The sequence below is a fragment of the Meles meles genome, chromosome 6 (assembly GCF_922984935.1).
Source record: "Meles meles chromosome 6, mMelMel3.1 paternal haplotype, whole genome shotgun sequence".
Taxonomy (NCBI): Eukaryota; Metazoa; Chordata; class Mammalia; order Carnivora; family Mustelidae; genus Meles; species Meles meles.
The window spans coordinates 146,664,690-146,682,457 of record NC_060071.1 but is presented as its reverse complement, the minus strand read 5'-3'; the positions used below and the strand labels follow the sequence as shown (position 1 = coordinate 146,682,457).

General features: G+C 63.2%; 1 protein-coding gene across 6 annotated transcripts in view; it reads right to left on the bottom strand.

Annotated features, from left to right (window-relative positions):
* The window catches only part of EVL (Enah/Vasp-like), a 145,888-nt gene that overhangs the window by 4,270 nt on the left and 123,850 nt on the right, over nt 1-17,768 (bottom strand). For 5 of the 6 annotated variants that reach the window (XM_046009086.1, XM_046009084.1, XM_046009085.1 and 2 more), the window contains exons 4-11: nt 13,382-13,445; nt 9,988-10,055; nt 8,116-8,345; nt 7,364-7,485; nt 4,028-4,088; nt 3,289-3,352; nt 1,701-1,767; nt 1,546-1,608 (exon numbers count right to left, since the gene is read on the bottom strand). In XM_046009086.1, coding sequence (XP_045865042.1) covers nt 1,546-1,608; nt 1,701-1,767; nt 3,289-3,352; nt 4,028-4,088; nt 7,364-7,485; nt 8,116-8,345; nt 9,988-10,055; nt 13,382-13,445 — 739 coding nt within the window. The remainder of the gene's footprint in view (nt 1-1,545; nt 1,609-1,700; nt 1,768-3,288; nt 3,353-4,027; nt 4,089-7,363; nt 7,486-8,115; nt 8,346-9,987; nt 10,056-13,381; nt 13,446-17,768) is intronic. The other variant, XM_046009087.1, reaches the window with a different exon arrangement.

The window sequence follows — 17,768 nt, the reverse complement described above, 5'->3', positions numbered from 1 at the left end:
TCACCCCCCACGTGAACCAATGCCCGCCCCGAGACGGACTGTCGCCACACACCCCCTTCAGAGCCCTCTGTGAAACCAGACTGGTCTCAGGGGTGGAGGGTCCCAGGGGTGCAGAGCCCCAGCCTGAGGGGGAACAGCCCCGAACAGTGTCCTTGTCGGGGCAGGGGACAGCTGGCGGCCCATCCATGCTACACCTGCAGGAAGGGCTGGGCCGGCTGTGGTGCAGCCCCAGCCGCCCAGGCCCCTCCCACCTCCTGCCTCCTGGGGCCTGTGCCTTCACAGCCAGAGGGAAAGTGCTGGTTCCCCACGGCGCCCTGTGCCTACAGCTCGAGTACCACGCCTCCCGCACACACAAGGAAATCCAGCCTTCAGCCGCGTGACCCCTGGTGCCCCCTCGGAGCTCACCTCCCTCAGCCTTCCCCACCTGCGCCCCTGCTAGCCCCCCTGGCGGCTGTCTGTCCTGTGAGCTGGCAGGTTGGTCACAGGACCTCAGCACTTACCACCTCCTCCAGCTTGGAAGGCTGTCCCCGCTCTCTGTGCAAGGGCAGGCTCTCCTCAGCCGGGTCACCTCCAATGCTGCTCTGAGAGGCCTGCCCCAGCCCACGTGCTAAAGTGTCTGTCCCCGGCATGGTCTGCCATGCCCCCCCCCCCCCCCCCCCCCCGTCTTCCGCACAGCACCTCAGCAGCTGCCTTGTGCGCAGGCCTCCGGATAGAAAATGAGCTCCCTGCGGACAGGGACCCGCTGGACCCAGCCCAGAACCTGGCTGACCACTGAGAGCCCGTTCCTGATCCTGGCACCTGTCATCTCCGTTCCTGCCAGAGCCGGCCGGGGCTCCCCGAGAGCCTTGCTAGCCTCTGCAAGACCCGCCCCCCGGCGGCCCGCTCCGTGGGAAGGGCGACCCCGTGGAGCCTTTTCCCAGCACGGGCTCCAGGGACCGGCAACCTGAGGCCGCACTTGGCCTGCGTGGCCGTGTGGCTGTCCGCCTCTCACTTCTGGGGCCCCTCCGTTTCGAATATTTCATGCTGCTATCACGCCAGCTTTTGGTTTGGGACTACAGTCAGGGAGACGTGGTTCCCCTGGGGGAAGGCGGCTGTGTGTGCTGTGGGCGGGGGCTGGGGGAGGCCCATCCGGGATCAGCTGCGCGGCACACGCGGCCGGTGAGCACGTCCCGTGTCCAGCGGTTGCCACCACACAGCTGTCGCAGGACGCAGGGGTTAACAGGCCTCTTTATGGGGCGGGGGAGGAGCGGAGGCCGGCAGAGGCCAGTCGGCTTGCTGGAAGTCGGTCGGCGAGCCCGGAGCCCGGCTTCGTGTCGGCCTCACTTCACCACGCCCCCAGGCCCCGGTCTCTCCCTCCCGGAGTGGACGGCCAGGAGCAGGTCTGCACGGCCCCTGCCGTCCCTCCGGCCCTGCCTGCCCCAGGTCTGAAGGAACAGGCCACCCTTTCCCAGAGCAAGTTGTTAGGTGACAGGACACGGGGCGGGTTTGGGAGTGTTAGTCACAGGCAGGGACAGAGGAGGCCCCTGAGACGGGGCTGTTCGGTACCTAGCATGAGGCTGCGCCTGAAGGGGGCTCTTAGCTTCGGGGCTCTTGGCCACAGACGGGGTTCTAGGGCACGGAATGAAACAGACACGTGAATCGCCCCGTCGCCCGCCTCGGCCCCACGGGACTCGCAGCAGCGCCTTCCTGGGGCCGCTCACCTGGACAGTAACGAGGACACGGGCTTCTCCACCGAGTTGCTGCGCTCCCAGGGCTTCCGGCCAGCCTCTGTCAATCCACACCGTGGACGGAGAGCCTCAGAGCCGGGAGGACTCTCAGCGGCCACCTCCCCACCCCACCACCGCACCCCAGGCCGCTGGAGGCTCCCTGTGTCTGAGGGCACAGAGCTGTCCCGTTCGGAAGGTCGGCTTCGGGTGGAGCTGGAAACCTGGCTCTCTGCTCCCGGCCTCCCGTAGGGCCAGGCGGCCCTTGCAAGATTGCGGAGGGCCCTGCCGTCACCCTGCGTCTCCCCGCTCAGAACACAGCTCCCAGTCCCTCCGCCTGGCTGCGGCCTGGCTCTGAGTCCTCTCACCGTGGTTGGGTCTCTTCTTGGGAGTGTGACCCTGCGGTCGGGGAGCCTCTTAACCGTGACCTCTGGGGTCGACCCGAGACTCCGGCAAAGGGCCGAGTGGGGCAGAGGAAGCGCTGGGCCTGGCATCTCTCTGGGCGGCCCGCGGGCCCCGCACGGACACCTGCTGCCCGAGACGCGCGTCTGCTCCACGCCCTGTGCCCCACACTCCCTTCCTGCTCAGGCCCTCAAAGCTGCTGCTCCTTCCATCTTCTACGTGGTGCCGGGTTAGCATTCCATTTTCCTTCCAGAGAGCTGTTGGACTCAGCTGAACTCCCTGGCTTTGCAGGCGAGCAGAGAGGCAGAAGAAAATCCCCGAGGGGCCGCAGGGAGGCCCACTGTGGGTCTGAGGAGGGTCTCCCCAAGGCCACACAGGGGTGCACACTCGGCCTGCACGCATGGAAGGTGGGACCACATCCAGGCTCCAGGCGTGTGGCCTTGAGCAAAATGCCTCACCTCCTAACCGAGAAACAGAACCCTTCCCTGGGGCAGGGACGTGGTTCAGGGACACGTGCGTCTGCAGGATCAGGAATCCCCGGCAGCAGCTCTGAGGCGGAGAGGGCCTGGAGGGCACTGTCCCGGGGGAGGGAGCCACACCAGCCCATGAGCAGCCCTCCGCTGCGGGGCGCTGGCCGGCCTGCCCTCTCCGCCTCTCCCACCCGGCTGGGGAGCACCGGCCGGCTCGGGCCGATGCCGCACACCATGTGCTGAACCAGCGGGAGCCCGAGCGCAGTGGCCTCTCCCCACCTGTGGCTTCGTGGCGCTCTCCTGTCACCCCTGCCTCCACGAGCCCCCACGTGGGTCTCTGTCTCCCACTACTCTGCAAGCATCACCGGGCACCCTTCCTCTGAGCACAACGAGTGAGACAGGTCCGCACCCCCCTCAGAGGCCTGGCCTGAGGCCAGGAGCCTGCATCCCTGATGCCACCGCCTCCTCCCCGCTGCGGGACAAGAGAGGGCTGCAGGGGGGGTGACGGGCCAGCCGGCTCTGATGTCCTTGGGCCGTCAGCCCAGGTGGCCATGCCCGCACCCGCTCAGCTCAGCGTGGACGCCACAGCTGCACCTGCCGTGGCTCCTCCTGGAGGCTCGGGGCTTCCAGAAGGTCTCAGGGAGACCCGCTTCGGGGGGGCCCTCCTGCTCCAGAACCTCATGCCCGTCACAGGGCGGGACAGGGCGCCTTACCTGAGGAGTTAGGTGGCTGGCTGGCTGCTCGGGTCCCCGGGGATGGAGAGGTGCTCGGCTCTTCCTGAAATGGGAAAGAACAGCTCTGCCCTCACACTCTGTTTAGGAAGGCGTCGGGGCAAGGGCGGGGTGCTCTGCCCAGGCCATGGGTAGTGTCTGTTCCTCACATTTTCTAAGGAGCATGTATTGCCTTAAGAATCAGCCAGACATGATCCCAGGGTTCTGGGATCGAGCCCCACCGCCAGCTCTCTGTTGAGCAGAGAGCCTGCTTCCCTTCCTCTCTCTCTGCCTGATCGTGATCTCTGTCAAATAAATAAATAAAATCTTAAAAAAAACAAAAAAAGAATCAGCCAGACGATGAGCACCGCCATTAACAAGCGCAAACCGGCCACCTTGGTGGGGAGAAGGCTAGCCCCGGGGCGGGCAGGGAGGCACAAGGCTGTGGGGGGAGACGCGGGCTCCTGCAGAGTGGGGCTCACCTTCTCAGTGGCCGGCAGCAAGTCCTGCCCATTAGGGAGTCCCGCCAGCTCACACAGCCGGCCCGCAGGAGAACGGGCATGGCCCGAGCTCTGGGGACCTTCTGCTCCCCAGTCCCCCCAAATTCTCCCGTTCCTCCTGTGAACCTCCTGGGGAAGTTTCTGTCACAGGTATGTCCAAGCCGGGTGCATGTCTGTGCCCCAAAGGCCTGGTGTCTCCCACCAGCAGGCACACGGGACGGCGAGGGCTGGGGTCTGCTTACCGCTTGGCTTTCATCTTCCTTTTTATCTGCCGGCCTGTCTGTTTGGGAGGCTGCTTTTCTCCTAACACAAGGAGGAAGAAGGTGCAAATCAGCTCCTGCAGGTTCTCACGCGGACCCAGATGCCTCCGCCAGACACGGCCTGGTCCTCAGAGGAACCTGCGATGGGGACCTGACCCCACTCTGGAGTGAAGGAGGCACATGTCCAAGCGGCCACGATGATGCCCGGGGGAGTGTCTGGGCCTTCTGTGCTCATCCCATGACCCTGGGCACAAAACGGGTCCGGGCAGGGAGAAGAGGGCCTGGGGGACCTTCCTACATCTGTTTACAGCACCTGCGGGTGGGAAGAAGTTGGTTTGCACCTGTCCAGGTTCCCTGGGGGCCTGGGTTTGGCCACGTGGCAGCTATGCTCCCAGGACACTTAAGGAAGGCCACGGGGACCAGGAAAGGCGCCCCCGGTCACAGGTCAGCGCTGGGGGAGCATTCCGTCTTCAGGTTGACTGACTTAGGTAAGGGAACCCCACCCTTCTGGGAAGGAGAGAGACCTCGGAACTTAGTCCTACAGCCACACCCTCCCTGCTCTGGAAAACCACTGTGAGCCTGCCCTGCTCAGAAAGGAGAGGACCCCGGAGAGCTGGGACTCATGTCCTCTGGTCCGTCTGCCTGCTCCCCACTTGCCTGGACGCCATCTCTCAGTCTCTGAAGCCCGCCCCTATGTCTCAGCCTCGGTGGTTATCTCCATCTGGCTGACTCCCGTATCTACGTGGGCCTTAGTGTTCCCCCGAGACAGGCCGCTCAGGCTGGTGAAGCTGCCGGAGCACGCGGCATGTGGAACTCAGGAGGCGAGGCTGTCACCGCCGAGGGACAGGCCTGCAGGAGCTGTTCCTCCTAGAAACCGGGGGACGCCTCCCCGCCAACCTCTTCCTCATAAGAAGGAAGCCAATTCTGGGACGCCTGGATGGCTCAGTCGGGGAAGTGTCTGCCTTCGGCTCAGGTCATGATCTCTGGGTCCTGGGATCGAGTCCCATGTCGGGTTCCCCATTCGGTGGGGAGTCAGCTTCTCCCTCTTCCTTTGACCCCCTTCCCGCCCCCACTTATGTTTGCTCTCTCTCCCAATAAATAAAAATCTTCAAGAAAGAAAAAAAGAGGAGAGCTACCTGCCTCTGCCTCGTATTTCAAGTCTGTGCTCCTGTCTTCGCTTTGGATGCCCAGCGCCAGCCAGCAGTACCTCTTCCTGGACAACAGCGGCCCCCAGATGGGCTCCCCACTGCCACTTTGCTCTGTGGCACTGTGTCCCCACCCACAGCCAGCCTTTAATTTTCTAAAGATACAGAGCAGGCAGACACGGCAGTCCCGGGAGAGCCCAGCACACGGCTCTTGGCCACGATGACTTTCCCACCTGTACCCCGCTGCTGGGAGACAGACCTCGCTGCAGGCCCCTGAGGGAGCGGCAGAAACTCCGTGCTTCGAAGACTGACTTGCTGAACCCTTGTGGGCGGGGTGCACTCAGGCTTATTCTTGGCTGGGCCTCGACTGTCCCACCAGCCTCTGGGCGTCTCACGGTCTTCCGGCGAGACTGACCTTTTCCAGTCCTCAAGAACTTCCTTTGCATTTGGTCTGAACCATCGAGGCCTAGTTGTTACTGTTGATGCACTGGGGGAGATGTGATGGACTTGGGGAAAGTGTGAGTATCTTCTTTTCGAGAAACACCTACTTTTAGGGACACCTGGGTGGCTCAGTGGGTTAAAGTCTCTGCCTTTGGCTCAGGTCATGATCTCAGGGTCCTGGGATCGAGCCCCGCATGAGGCTCTCTGCTCAGCAGGGAGCCTGCTTCCTCCTGTCTCTGCCTGCCTCTCTGCCTACTTGTGGTCTCTCTCTCTGTCAAATAAGTAAATAAAATCTTTAAAAAAACCCCCCAACACCCCCCCCCCCGAAATCTACTTTTACACAAGGCCCTGCCTACCTCTGGGAGATGGAGCCTGACTTGCCTGCGAACGAGACTATCTCCCGCCGCCTGACCTGCGGTCTCTCCTCCACGCCCTGGGCTCTACGCCCAGTGGCTTTCTCAGCCTTCCCAGTACTGTCATTCCGCCCACTCGCCTCAGCCTGGACAGGTGTTCGCTTCCTTCCCGGCTGTGCTTGTGTGGAACCTCCTCTGTGAAGGCCTCCTGGCTTTCCCCAGGGAATGGCGAGCGCTGGCATGTAGCCCCAAGGCCCTGCGAGCCTCCATCCACCCTGCTGTGTGACAACCGCTCACAGTCTGTCCCTGCTCTTGGTTACCTACGTGCGCCATGGGTCAACCTCACGGCTCCCTGTGCCACTCCCAGCGGGTTCCCTCTGCTGTCCCTGCCATGTGTGCAGGGGGCCCTGGGCAGGAACCGTTGGCCCTGCCCTTGCTGCAAAGCACCGGGCCAAGCGCCTGCCCTCCGGGGGCCTGGCTTCCCGTCATCCTCACAGAGCTGTGTGCACCTAACCCGGGGCTGCCCCGCTGTCCGGTTCTCACGCAGGGCGAGCCCATTTGAGGGCAGGGAAGCAGCCAGAGACTGAGAGGAGGTGGGGGGGTGGGTGTCCCAGTTGGAGTGAGGCCCGGCTGCGGCTGTGCACGAGAAGGAGCATTCCGAGAGGCCCGGGGAGCCACGGCGCCGGCAACCTCCGCCAGCACTCTTCAGCGGGCACGCCGCGCTTATGGGGGACAGCCAAGCTCCGCAGCCCCTCTGAGAAGGAGCTGCCTGGCCCCTCGGCCGCCGCATCAGCGGGGGAGCGACAGTGAGGCACAGTGACAGGCCGCTGGCCGGAAGCACGCCTGCTGGTGTGGCGGAGAAGGGTTGAGCAGCCCTGGGCCCCGGCACCCCGCCAGCACGTGGACGGAACTGCTGTCCCGTCTCCCAGGCTGTTGTCCTCTGGGCTCCTGCCGCTGCAGAAGGCCCTTCCCCGTGACCCCCACGAGCGCCCCACGGGACCGGCCCCACAGCTTGCATTCGTGGTGGGAGACTCCGGGCCGTGCCGGCTCCAGGACATCTCATTTCTGTTGGGATCTTAAGTGTGGGGAATGAGCCTCTTTCCCCGGGACCGATCTCCGAGATGATCTCCAAATTTCCCTCTGCTGGGAGCGAGGCTGGTACAGGGAGCTGTGGGAACCAGGTGAGGAGGGGCTGAGAGGGCTCCGCTCGGCTTGCTGCTTGGGGCTGGGCCCTGAAGAAGGAGAGCTTGACTGACAGTCCCCTGCTTGGCTGAGCCCAGGTGACAGTGGGCCCTGGGGCCGGGCAAAGGCTGCCCTTGGACACTGAGGAGCAGGAGATCCCTGCCAAGTAGCTGAGTCTGGGGGCGCCGAACACCCACCTCTTGGCCAGCAGCTTGTTCATTTCTTCCATGAGGCCTCCTCCACCTCCCCCACTGCTCGCGCGGTTGGTGTCAGACTTGGAGGTCCCGCTGGGACTGGAGCCTCCGGACGCATCTTCTGGCTAAGGGGTAAGGACGCAGCGTTTTAGGTGGCGTCTGGGGTGGGATGTCACTGGGGGCGGGGGCAGGATTTCTACGATGGTGGCACTGTAAGAGGCCCGAGGCTCTCGAACCCCCCCCCCCCCGCCCCCAGCCCCACAGGTGACCCAACAAGAGCCCAGCGAGGGCCCGGGACTGGCTGGTCTCAGTTAGACACTGCCCAGCTCTGCTGACTCATGGCAGTGCCCTTGCTAAGGTGGGTGAACTGTGACCGGGAGGAGGCAGTCCTTGGGAAAGAAGCCAAATTCTGTCTCGGAGGCATTGCCAGACCCTAGCCGCACTCCGCTGCCCCGTGGCTGCTCCCCGTTCCAGGCCGCCGGTCTCTAGGGTGGGCATGGGAGGCAGGAGGATCCAGATCCAGGACACCTGGGCCTGAGTCTGAACCCTGCAGCTGCCCGCCGCCTGCTGGGCCAGCGGCACCCGTGGCCGTGCGTCAGTGTCCCCATGGGCCCGGGGCTGCTGCTCACCGGGTGGCGGAGCTAGCGTCCAGGCTGGGGGGCCTTCCCCGTGCCTTGCGGACGAGGGAAGGCATTGCCCGTTGGGCAGCTAGAAAGCGGCGCCCGGCCTGCCCGTCTGCCCTCGTGGACGCTTACCCGCTGGACTCTCCTCAGCTTGGCCCCGGCCAAGGCAGCAGCCAGTCCGGACACAGAGCTCTCGTCGTGGCTGGCACCCTGGGCTCCTCCGGCTGGCAGTGGGGGTGGGGGCGGGGGGGTGGACCCCGTGGGGGGAGGCGGGACAGGGGGTGGGGGAGGGGGTGGGGGCCCGCTACACGAGAGGGGGCCGCTGGCTGCAGATGAGGGGTGCCCCGGTGGGAGGATGGGTCCTGAAAGGCAAGGGTGGGGTCAGTCGGTCCCCAGTTCCCAGCTGCTACTTCCCTGGAAGGAGGGACAGACGGCAGCCTGGTCCTCTGAGGGATAAGCTCAAGGTGCTTCTTCCAGGAAGCCCCCGTGGAATGAGCCCAGCCCTGGTCTGTCACTCCCGACCCTGGTGTTCCCAGCATTCTGGGCCTTGGCGGGACCCAGAGTGTCGCATAGTTAATATCCCGTGAGCTCAGCCTTCTCCTGCTCTAATGGTGGTCTTCCCAGGGGAGATGAGGTGCTTTGGTGGCAACAAATTTTCTCTCTTTTTCCTTCCCTGTAGCCAGCGCCTCCCCAGGCACCGGCCCCTTTGGGTCCCTGAGAGGCAGCTGTGACTGACCCGAGGCCCGTGGGGCTGTGGCGGGTAACTGAGGCCGCAGGGCAGAGTGAGGCATACGCTAGGGAGCGATGCTGAACGCTGGGCTGTCCTCGGCCCACCGTCCACACGGCACCCCCCAGCGCCAGTGAGCCCCCGCCGTGTGGCCAGCACGGTGCCAGCGCTGGTGAGAGTGGCCACGGGCTCTCCGTCATGGCCTCGCGGGCGAGGAGTGAGCCGGCCACACAGACGGAGGCACGTCTGTAACGGCGGCAGGGCGGCAGGGCTCCCGGGGAGGGCGCACGGGGGCCCGTGGGGGAGCGGCTCCAACAGCAGAGCCAGACGTTCAGACTTCCTCGGGGAAGTGGCCGCGGCGCTGGGATGGTGACAAATGGGCAGAAGTTGAGTTTGGTGAAGGAGGATTGAGGTTGGGGTCAGAAGAGGGTGGGAAGTGCCGGACAGACATCGGACAACGTGGAAGGGGCTGCCAGGAGGCCAGCTTGGCTGGGGCGACGGGAAGGGGTGACGTGTGATCGGGGGCCCCCAGGGGGTCTCGGTGCGGAAGTCTAGCCGAGAGGAGGGGCTACCGGCCAGCATGTCTGAGTGGGGGCTCTTGCCACTGGGCAGGGGTGGTGCTCGGTCTTCCCGTCAGCGAACCGGGGTAACACTCCCGGCACAGGGTGCTGGAGGGAAGTGCGCAAACGCAGGATCTGGAGGCGCCCGCTGGCCTGGGGAGTCCCGGGCTTGCTCATCGGCACTGTCCCCCTCAGGGAGCCTTCTCCGGCCTCCCTGAGCTCGGGTCCAGTCCACGATGAGGACGATCCTGCCCCTTGTCCCAAGGGCTTCTGACTCCCGGGGCAGGCGGGGCCCGCCTCCGAGTGGCCTCGCAGCTTGCACTGACTTGGTCACCACGTGGGCGCCGGGATGGCTCGGTGTGCTCCTCTCGTTTGCGTCCCTGACCGGAGACTGAGCTCCTTGGGGCCGGGGCCGCATGTGCCTGGCTCAGCGCGGTGTGTCCCTCGCCCTCCACACGGTGCCAGAGCCACACGGCCTGTGTCCACGCAGCATCTACTCGGACAGCCAGTGCTGGGGGACCAGAGGCCGGTGGGCAAGGGCCGGGCCGAGCTGAGCTCATCCCCTCCCCCCAGCTCTGTCCCCTTGTCTCCCTGCTTTCAGCGGATGGGACTGTCACACAGAGACCCAGGCAGCAAGCAGCTCTTCACGGAGGGCGCGAGGTGCCCCGAGAAGGGGCTGGGCGTGGCGAGGGCAGCAGGCCCCAGGGGGGCGCTCACCTGCGGCCGAGGTTCTTCTCTCCAGAGACTCTTGCCGCTGCTGCTGGTGCTGCTGCTCCATCACTTGTCTGGAAAACAACAGCAGAGCCGGCCTGACGTCCCGGAGCCGAGAACAATGTGGCTCTGTGTCCGGAGCGCGGGCTGCGGAGTCGGGTGTCGCTGGCACTCCCTGAGAGCCGCTGCACGCCCCGGGCTGGGGGCCTTGGCCGTGAGCTCGCCCCGTCCACCCCGGCCCTGTCCGCCAGGCTCGCTGTCGTCACTCACAGGAGGTGGGGCATGTGACTGGCTCCAGGTCCCCAAACAGGCAAGGGCTGGCGGCACCCCCTGAACAGGGAGCCCCTCATAAAGGCTGGGGCGACCATCTGGCTGAGTGACTAAGCTTCTCCCCAGGCTGGATGTGCCCATCTGGGTTTTGGGGGCCTCTGGCCTCAGCAGACCTGACCTCGGGGGCCCCCATTCTTATTACACCTAAGTTTCCTGGAACAGTTTGGGCATTGCTGGTTGCCGGGGGAAGCGGACACTAAGGCTGCATGTCCTCATTCATTTTTCCCCAGATCCAGCCACAGACTAGGCCTCCGTGAGAGAGCAATGCTACGTGCGCCTCCGTGGGCACGAACGTCCCGGCTCCTTCAGGCAGAGTGACCTCGGTGCTCTTGAGGGCAGGTCGTGTGAGGACACCGACGCACAGATATGTCTACGGACCCTGGGACTGAGATGCTGGGGTGGAAGGGGGCTCGAGGAGTCACGCACACCCTGGAGAGTGGCCAGGCTTCAATGGGTGTTCACCAACTCTAATTTGCTCTGCCCGGGAAGCACAGGGCCAGCTACTCTGGGAGGCAAGCAGCGGTCTCTGCCTGGCGGGGAAGGCGGGAAGGGCGGCGGGCAGAGCGGGAGATCGGTGGTCGTGTGGCACTGTATCCTCGGTTCAGAACGAGCTGGTGCGTCTCTGGTGGGGCACCAGGCACTCAGCCACTGCTCAGTGGAAAATACGGCTGCTTTCCTCTGCAAGAAAGGCCGATGATACAGCACCTCCTCCAGAGGGGACCCGACATCACTGCAGAGACCACTGGGAGGTAGTGAGCTTTCTGGCTCCTACTTTGGGATGGTGGCTTTGTGAGCACTGACAAGTCACGCCCCTTTCCTGGGCCTCAGCTGCTTCTCTGGAGAGGCAGCCACAACACGTGTCCAGGGGGCTCTTGGAAGGGTTCTGTGTGATCCCTATGAGATAATGGAAAAGACTTTTCTGGGACGAAACGTGTTTGAAAAGCTCCCTGCAGAGTTTGCATCAGCTTTTCTATCCGAACTGCTGGAACAGCCCCAAACTCCAACTTTCCCAGCAGGATCCACATGCTAAGATGCCCTCAGCAAAATGAAGGCGCTTGGAAACCCTTAAAAATCAGGCGTGGCCTTAAGAACTTGTTTGCGAGAGGGGCGCCTGGGTGGCTCAGTGGGTTAAGCCTCTGCCTTTGGCTCAGGTCATGATCTCAGGGTCCTGGGATCGAGCCCCACATCGGGCTCTCTGCTCAGCGGGGAGCCTGCTTCCTCCTCTCTCTCTGCCTGCTTCTCTGCCTACTTGTGACCTCTCTCTCTGTCAAATAAATAAAATCTTTAAAAAAAAAAAAGAACTTATTTGCAAGAAAATACAAGGTTCTGGTGCTTGGAATCAACGTAAGTCACCTCTCCCTGGGGCCTCCCTCTGTGTGAGGTGACAAGCAGGGAGGGACCCGGAGAAGCAGGTCCCCCCGCCAGCCCAGTGGCCTGTGTTGACTCCTGCAGTTGAGAGCTGGGCCTCCAGGGGGTGCTCCGGCCCACGGGCAGCGGACTGCGGGCGGCGGGGAGAAGGAATGCCGGCGTGGGTGGCGGGTCGAGGTAACACAGGGTAGTGGTTAACGGGTTCCGAGAGATCTGCTTGGACCCCTCTGCTGCCTGCACTGACTCCTGAGTCTGGTGGGGCTCACGCATGCCCTTCTTGGGGTGGGAGCAGCCCCAGGACCTGAGAGGGTGGAGTTGGGGCCAGACAGGCTGCCGGTCCTGGTTCGGCCTTAACTTTTTGTTACTTTGGGGAAGTCCTTTCTGCTCTCCTGGCTCGTGTGAGGGACGGTACCTGTAACAGGGGCCCGGGACCAGCCCAAACCTGTACGAGCCCTTCACAAACGCAGCGTGCTGCATTGCTGCCAGGCCGGAAGACAGGCCCAGGGAATGAAGAGGCCCGTGGGAACTGATGAAAGGAGTGTCTCCTGCCTGCAGGCAGCGTGGAAGCACGTTCCCATCTTTACCTCATCTCTCGGAGGCGGGCGGAGCGAGAACACCACCGTGGTGCTCCAACAGGAAACAGGCCCAGAGCAGGTCCCTGCCCAGGGTTCCAGAGAACCCCGTCACAGCCAGCAGGCTCCCAGAGGTTATCGAGCCGTGGCCTTTACTCCTCAGGGTCAGGGAGAGGCTAGAGGCAGGAGGGCCCTGGAGATCCTCCCAGCCAGCCGAGGGGGTGGGCACGGGGCCTCCCCGACTCCCAGCCCAGGATTCCACATGAGCTCAGCTGCAGGCCCCCGGCTCGGCCCCTCACCTGAGAACCTGCGTGTGGAGGGCCTGCACCAGGCCCAGGTCCCGGATGCAGCTCCCACAGAGCCCGATCCAGAGCCTCTCAGAGACGCAGAGCCCCTGCCAAGGCGATGGCAGGCTGGGCGCCCTCCCTGGCCCTGCCTTCCCTGGCAACACGACCTGGGGCAGCTGCTCCCTCCGTGGCCACCACGGAGTCCTCCTAACTCCTGGGCCATGACACTGGCTCTTCCCCCGGTTCAGGCGCTTTCAAGACTCCTGCAGGCGGCGGGGGGGGGGGGGGGGGGCGGCGTCCTATGGCCCACACCCCACGGGAGCCGCCGCTCCACGGGCTGGCAGACAAGGACACCCCCACAGCCCCGGCCAGGCTGTTGGAGAGCAGTGGCAGCCCCCGCAGGGCGTTCACGGCCTCTGTCCACCTGTCTCAGCCGCGAGGTCAGCGGGCTGGGGTCACCATCCTCCTGAGGTCGTGTCCCCTGCCCGAGGCATCCGATGAGGGAGTGTCGGGCAGCACAGCATGGAGCCTAGGCCACAGGCCTCAGGCACACAGCCCTGGGCGTCAACTGCCCAGCTCCAGCAGCATGGCCTTGGTCATGTTACTGAACCCCTCCGCAGCCTGACAGCCACCTCCTGACACATGGGGGAGGCTTGAGGTCAGTAAGAGGGACCAGCATCCCGGGTGCTGCAGACCGGAAGTCTCCACAGACCACACGTTCCCTTCCTCACTCTGGCAAAGCTGCAGAGGCTTGGCTCCCCCTTCCTTCTGGTCAGGCCTGTCCACCCCCAGTGACTGTCTCTGGGAGTCGAAGGGCCACTGGCCCTGCTGGTGGGGGATTACCTTCTCTGGATGTCCATCTCTTCGGGAGAGGGGCCATTCTGCACCTGACGCTGCGTGGAGGGGCCTGTGGGACACAGAAGCACAGAAGCACAGAGGTTAGTGAAGAAAGGGTCCGGCGAGCGAACCTGGACTCTCCCGCTGCTGCCCTCCTGGCACACAGGAGCCATCCCTGACCTCTCAACAGGCCCAACGCCGCCCCCAGCCTGTCCCCTCAATCACCTCTCTGTCCCTCTCCCGGGGCTCTTCTCCCAGAGCCCATGAACCGGACGGCGTTGCTCCCATGGCTCAGAGACAGTCCAGCTTCCGAGCTCTCTCCCCTCCTGCTCGGACTGCGCTCGCATGTGCTCTACACATCGCACAAGGCCGTTCCTCCTAACACCACCAGTGGGCTCGGCACCACCAAACCAGGAGATCCATTCTGTCCGCCTTGTAAGCAAAGGACTGACCCTCATGGCGGGTTAAGCGTCTGAGCCAGGGACTTGCCCCGGCTCCTCACCACGATGTGGGGCCCGTCGGCCCGCCATGGGAACCTGCAGCTGTGGGCACAGCGAGGCAGGGACAGCAGAGGCGGTCACTGGCCGGGCCACGCCCTGGCCCTGCAGGCAAAAGGGCCCAGAGCAGGCCAGGCCTGCTGCAAGTGCCCCGTGTTCCGATGGGGGTGGGTGCCGAGCCACATTCACAAGAAAAGGCAGGCTTCCGCCCCAAACTGAGAAAAGGCTGATTGTTCCTTCTCTTTGCCAGCTCGGGTGTCACTGGGGAACGGCACAGAGTCACAGGGACAGGGCAGAGAGTCTGGGCAGGCCGGTCTCATTCTTCCCTGACTACGTGGGGAAGGGGCTTGTCTCCTCCCTAGGACAAAGTGGCAGCCCACTCAGCCCACACCAAAATCCACCACGTGTAGAAGGCTTCTTGTCCAAGTGCTCCGAGCTGCTGAGGGATTAGCACATTGTCCCCCGGATTGGGGCACAGCGGGAGAGACAGCAACAGAACCTCAGAGCGGAAATGGATCATCTGGGGTAGGCCTCCGGCCAGAGCGCAGGAGTCTCCTGTGTGCCTCCCAGGCCAGTCCTCCTGCCTGATCCCAGCAACGGACGACACTACCTCCCGTGACCACAGGCTTTCTGCCGCAGAAGTCTCAAACCTACCCATCCTCAAAGGCCCTGTCCCCACCACCAGGTGGGACACAACATGGGTCGAATCTCTTCATGCCCAAAGTGAGCTTCCACGGTCAGCAGCTTCCAGACCTTGCTGTCCTGGGCCCCAGTATCATCTCCGGTCAAGTTTTCAGTGAGCCACGCCTTGCTGCCTTGCTAGCCCATGTCAGTGTTTCAGCGGGGGAAGGAAGAGGATCCAGACAGCAGGCGGTGGGCCTGCTGCTTGGTGGGAGGAGAAGGCCTCCCAGCGCTCAAGGGAAGATGCTTCCCGGGGGGACCTGCCCAACCCTGCCCTTGCTTGGTGCCTTCTGCTGCGCTCAGGGCACGGGTGGCAGAGAAGGGGCCGGCACACGGACAGACATGGCTTCTGTAAATGCTGGCGGGGCAGCCTGGCCCTCGACAGGCATGAGATTGTGAGCTTTCTCTCCCCATCACTAAACACATTTGTGAAAGGAAGTTATTAAACATATACCACTTTGCTCTTTTTTTTACACTAATTGTTTTTTCTGACTGTAAGTAACATATGTGTTCAGGACAGACATGAAAAAATTTAAAACAGGGCGCCTGGGTGGCTCAGTTGGCTGAGTGACTGCCTTTGGCTCAGGTCATGATCCTGGAGTCCTGGGATTGAGTCCTACATCGGGCTCCCAGCTCCACGGGGAGTCTGCTTCTCCCTCCGACCTTCTCCCCTCTCATGCTCTCTCTGTCTCTCTCTCAAATAAAGAAATAAAATCTTTTTTTTTTTTTAAAAGATTTTTATTTATTTATTTGACAGACAGATCACAAGTAGTCAGAGAGGCAGGCAGAGAGAGAGAAGGAAGCAGGCTCCCCGCTGAGCAGAGAGCCCGATGCGGGGCTCGATCCCAGGACCCTGAGATCATGACCGGAGCTGAAGGCAGAGGCTTAACCCACTGAGCCACCCAGGCGCCCCAAAGAAATAAAATCTTAAAAAAAGTTAAAACAAATTCAAAACCAAAACTTTGGTAAGGGATCTCTTTTGTCTCCTCCTCGGCAAGGCCCCAGTCCTAGTGCCCTTTCTGCCTTGTTCTCAGGAAGCAGGGGCAGGAAAACACCACTACCCAGCAGAGCCAAGGCACTTCCCTAATTTAACTTCATTTTCACTCTCACAACCCTGCTGGCCACCGAGAGGACTTGTCCTGGGGGAGGTGGGCTGGAAAAGGGAAATAACTTGCTCTGGGTCGCACAGACAGCGAGCGGCAGAGACAGACCCACACGGCCCACACGAGGCCACTCTCTTTCTTCTGTTCGGTTACACCATGGGGTTGTGCCCTTCTGGGACACACCACCAGAAGAGCCACAGGACAAGCGGCTGCAGCCTGCAGTGCCCACAGGTCGGACAAGTGTCCTCTGACCCCGACCCAGAGGCTCCGTGCCTCCACTCGCTTATCCTGGCCAAGGCAGGAGGGATTTAAGACAACTCAGCCTCCCCTCCGCATCCCATTCTGGGACTTGGGCCTGAGCTGCTCTGCTGCCGGCTGGACTTCTGGAAAACTGAGCTGCTCTGCCTCACTCCAGGGCCTGGCCTCGGCAGCTGAGCCCATGCCTGAATCTGGAGTCGCCCTTCTTCCACGGTTGAGCCCGTCCTGGGGACCCTGTCTGGCACCTGGTATAAGGACTGGGGCCCTCCGGTACCCTAGCCAGGCCCCCTCTAGCACTGAGGTCACATGATTTGGGCTCTGGCAGCTACTGAGATGTCTCTGTGTCTGCCAGCCTAGTCTGGTCTTGGTCACTGTGTCTGTTTCCCATCCCTTTGTTGGGACCCCCGATGACAGCCAACGGCTGTCTGTTGGGCTGGACTTCCTTCCAATGCCTTCAGCCAGCCTGCTCCTCCAGAGGGTGGGGGACATCCGAGAGGAACCTGGCTGCTCCCAGGGGGCTCTGGCCCCCTGCACGGCAGACATACTTCAAAACCAGACAGTTGGAATTTCAGACACTGCAGAGCAGGAAAAGACAATGATGCTTGGTTGCGTAAGGCCTTCCGTTCCTCTCAAACTAAGAAAATGTGAGTCTGTTTTGAGCTATGAGAATTCTGGCCATCGGGAAGTATGGTCCCTGTCTCAGGTGGGAGCTGGGCCCCCGGGAAGGGGCCTGGCAGCGTCACAAGGGGTATCTGCCGCAGACATGAGGTTCCCACTGCCTCCTTACTCCTGGCCGATTCCCCCCACTGGCTCCAGCGGCCCCAGCGGCAGAGGCAGGGGTGAGGGGCAGGGAGGAGGATCTCTCCTTCGGAGTCATCTAGGGCTCCTTGGGAAGGCCCTGGCACAGCCCCTTTCGGGAGCTTCCGTGGGAAATCTCACGGTGGGAACACTGTCCCGGTTATTTCTACGAGTCCCTGTGCGGTGCCGCTGGTGGCCAGGGTGGAGGCCATGCAGAGCCCCCACCACGGAGTCACCCCAGCCAGCCACGCCCCCACCTTCAGGATCCAAGGGAGGGAGCAGGTGGGGACCCCCGTTCCTCGGCCTCCCGCCGCAAGTTGGTTCTCGGGTCTGGCCGCGGCGCCGTCTGAGACCCCGACAGAGCCCACCGCCTCTCCATCCCCACGTGCCTGCCTTGGCATCTCTCTCCTTGACCGATGCCTCAGGCCGCCAGCGGGACCCTGTGCCTTCACTCTCTCTCCTTGCTTCCCGCCCTTCTTCCACACGGACATCACAGCCTCCGGGGTCTGTGGGAGACCCAAGCCGGACCCTCGGGGGGTTGGGGCCACACTCTGTGGAAGAGGACGCCAGCCCCCGCCCCGCAGCAGACTCGCATCCGCTCCCTGAGCCGCACCGCTTGCTGGGCCCCCCACCTCTCCATCCTCGTGTGGGGCCCTCAGTCGACCTGGGGACCCTCTGCAAGGCTCGACTCTGTCGTCCGCTCTTCCAGGAAGCTTTCCCGCACCCTCACACTCCTCACCGCTCCACATGCAAGGGCCCCTGTCGCACCCCAGCTCTCACTAACACGACAGGGGGGGAAGCAGCCTCCTCTTCCCTGCGAGCTCTTGCGGCTCCTGAGGCCGGACAGCACACCTCGTCCTCGTCACCCCGCGCACAGGGCCTGGTGCACACGGGACCCTGCTTTGTTTTGCTGTTGAGTCGGGGCGGGCAGAGAGAACGGGTGACTGCCGGCCCAGGTTGGGGAAGCACAGCTGAAGGGACGGAGCTGAACTCGCTCAGAGAAGAACAAAACTCACTAGAGAGAGAAGCTTCAGATAAGCGATCCCAAGTTCAGGC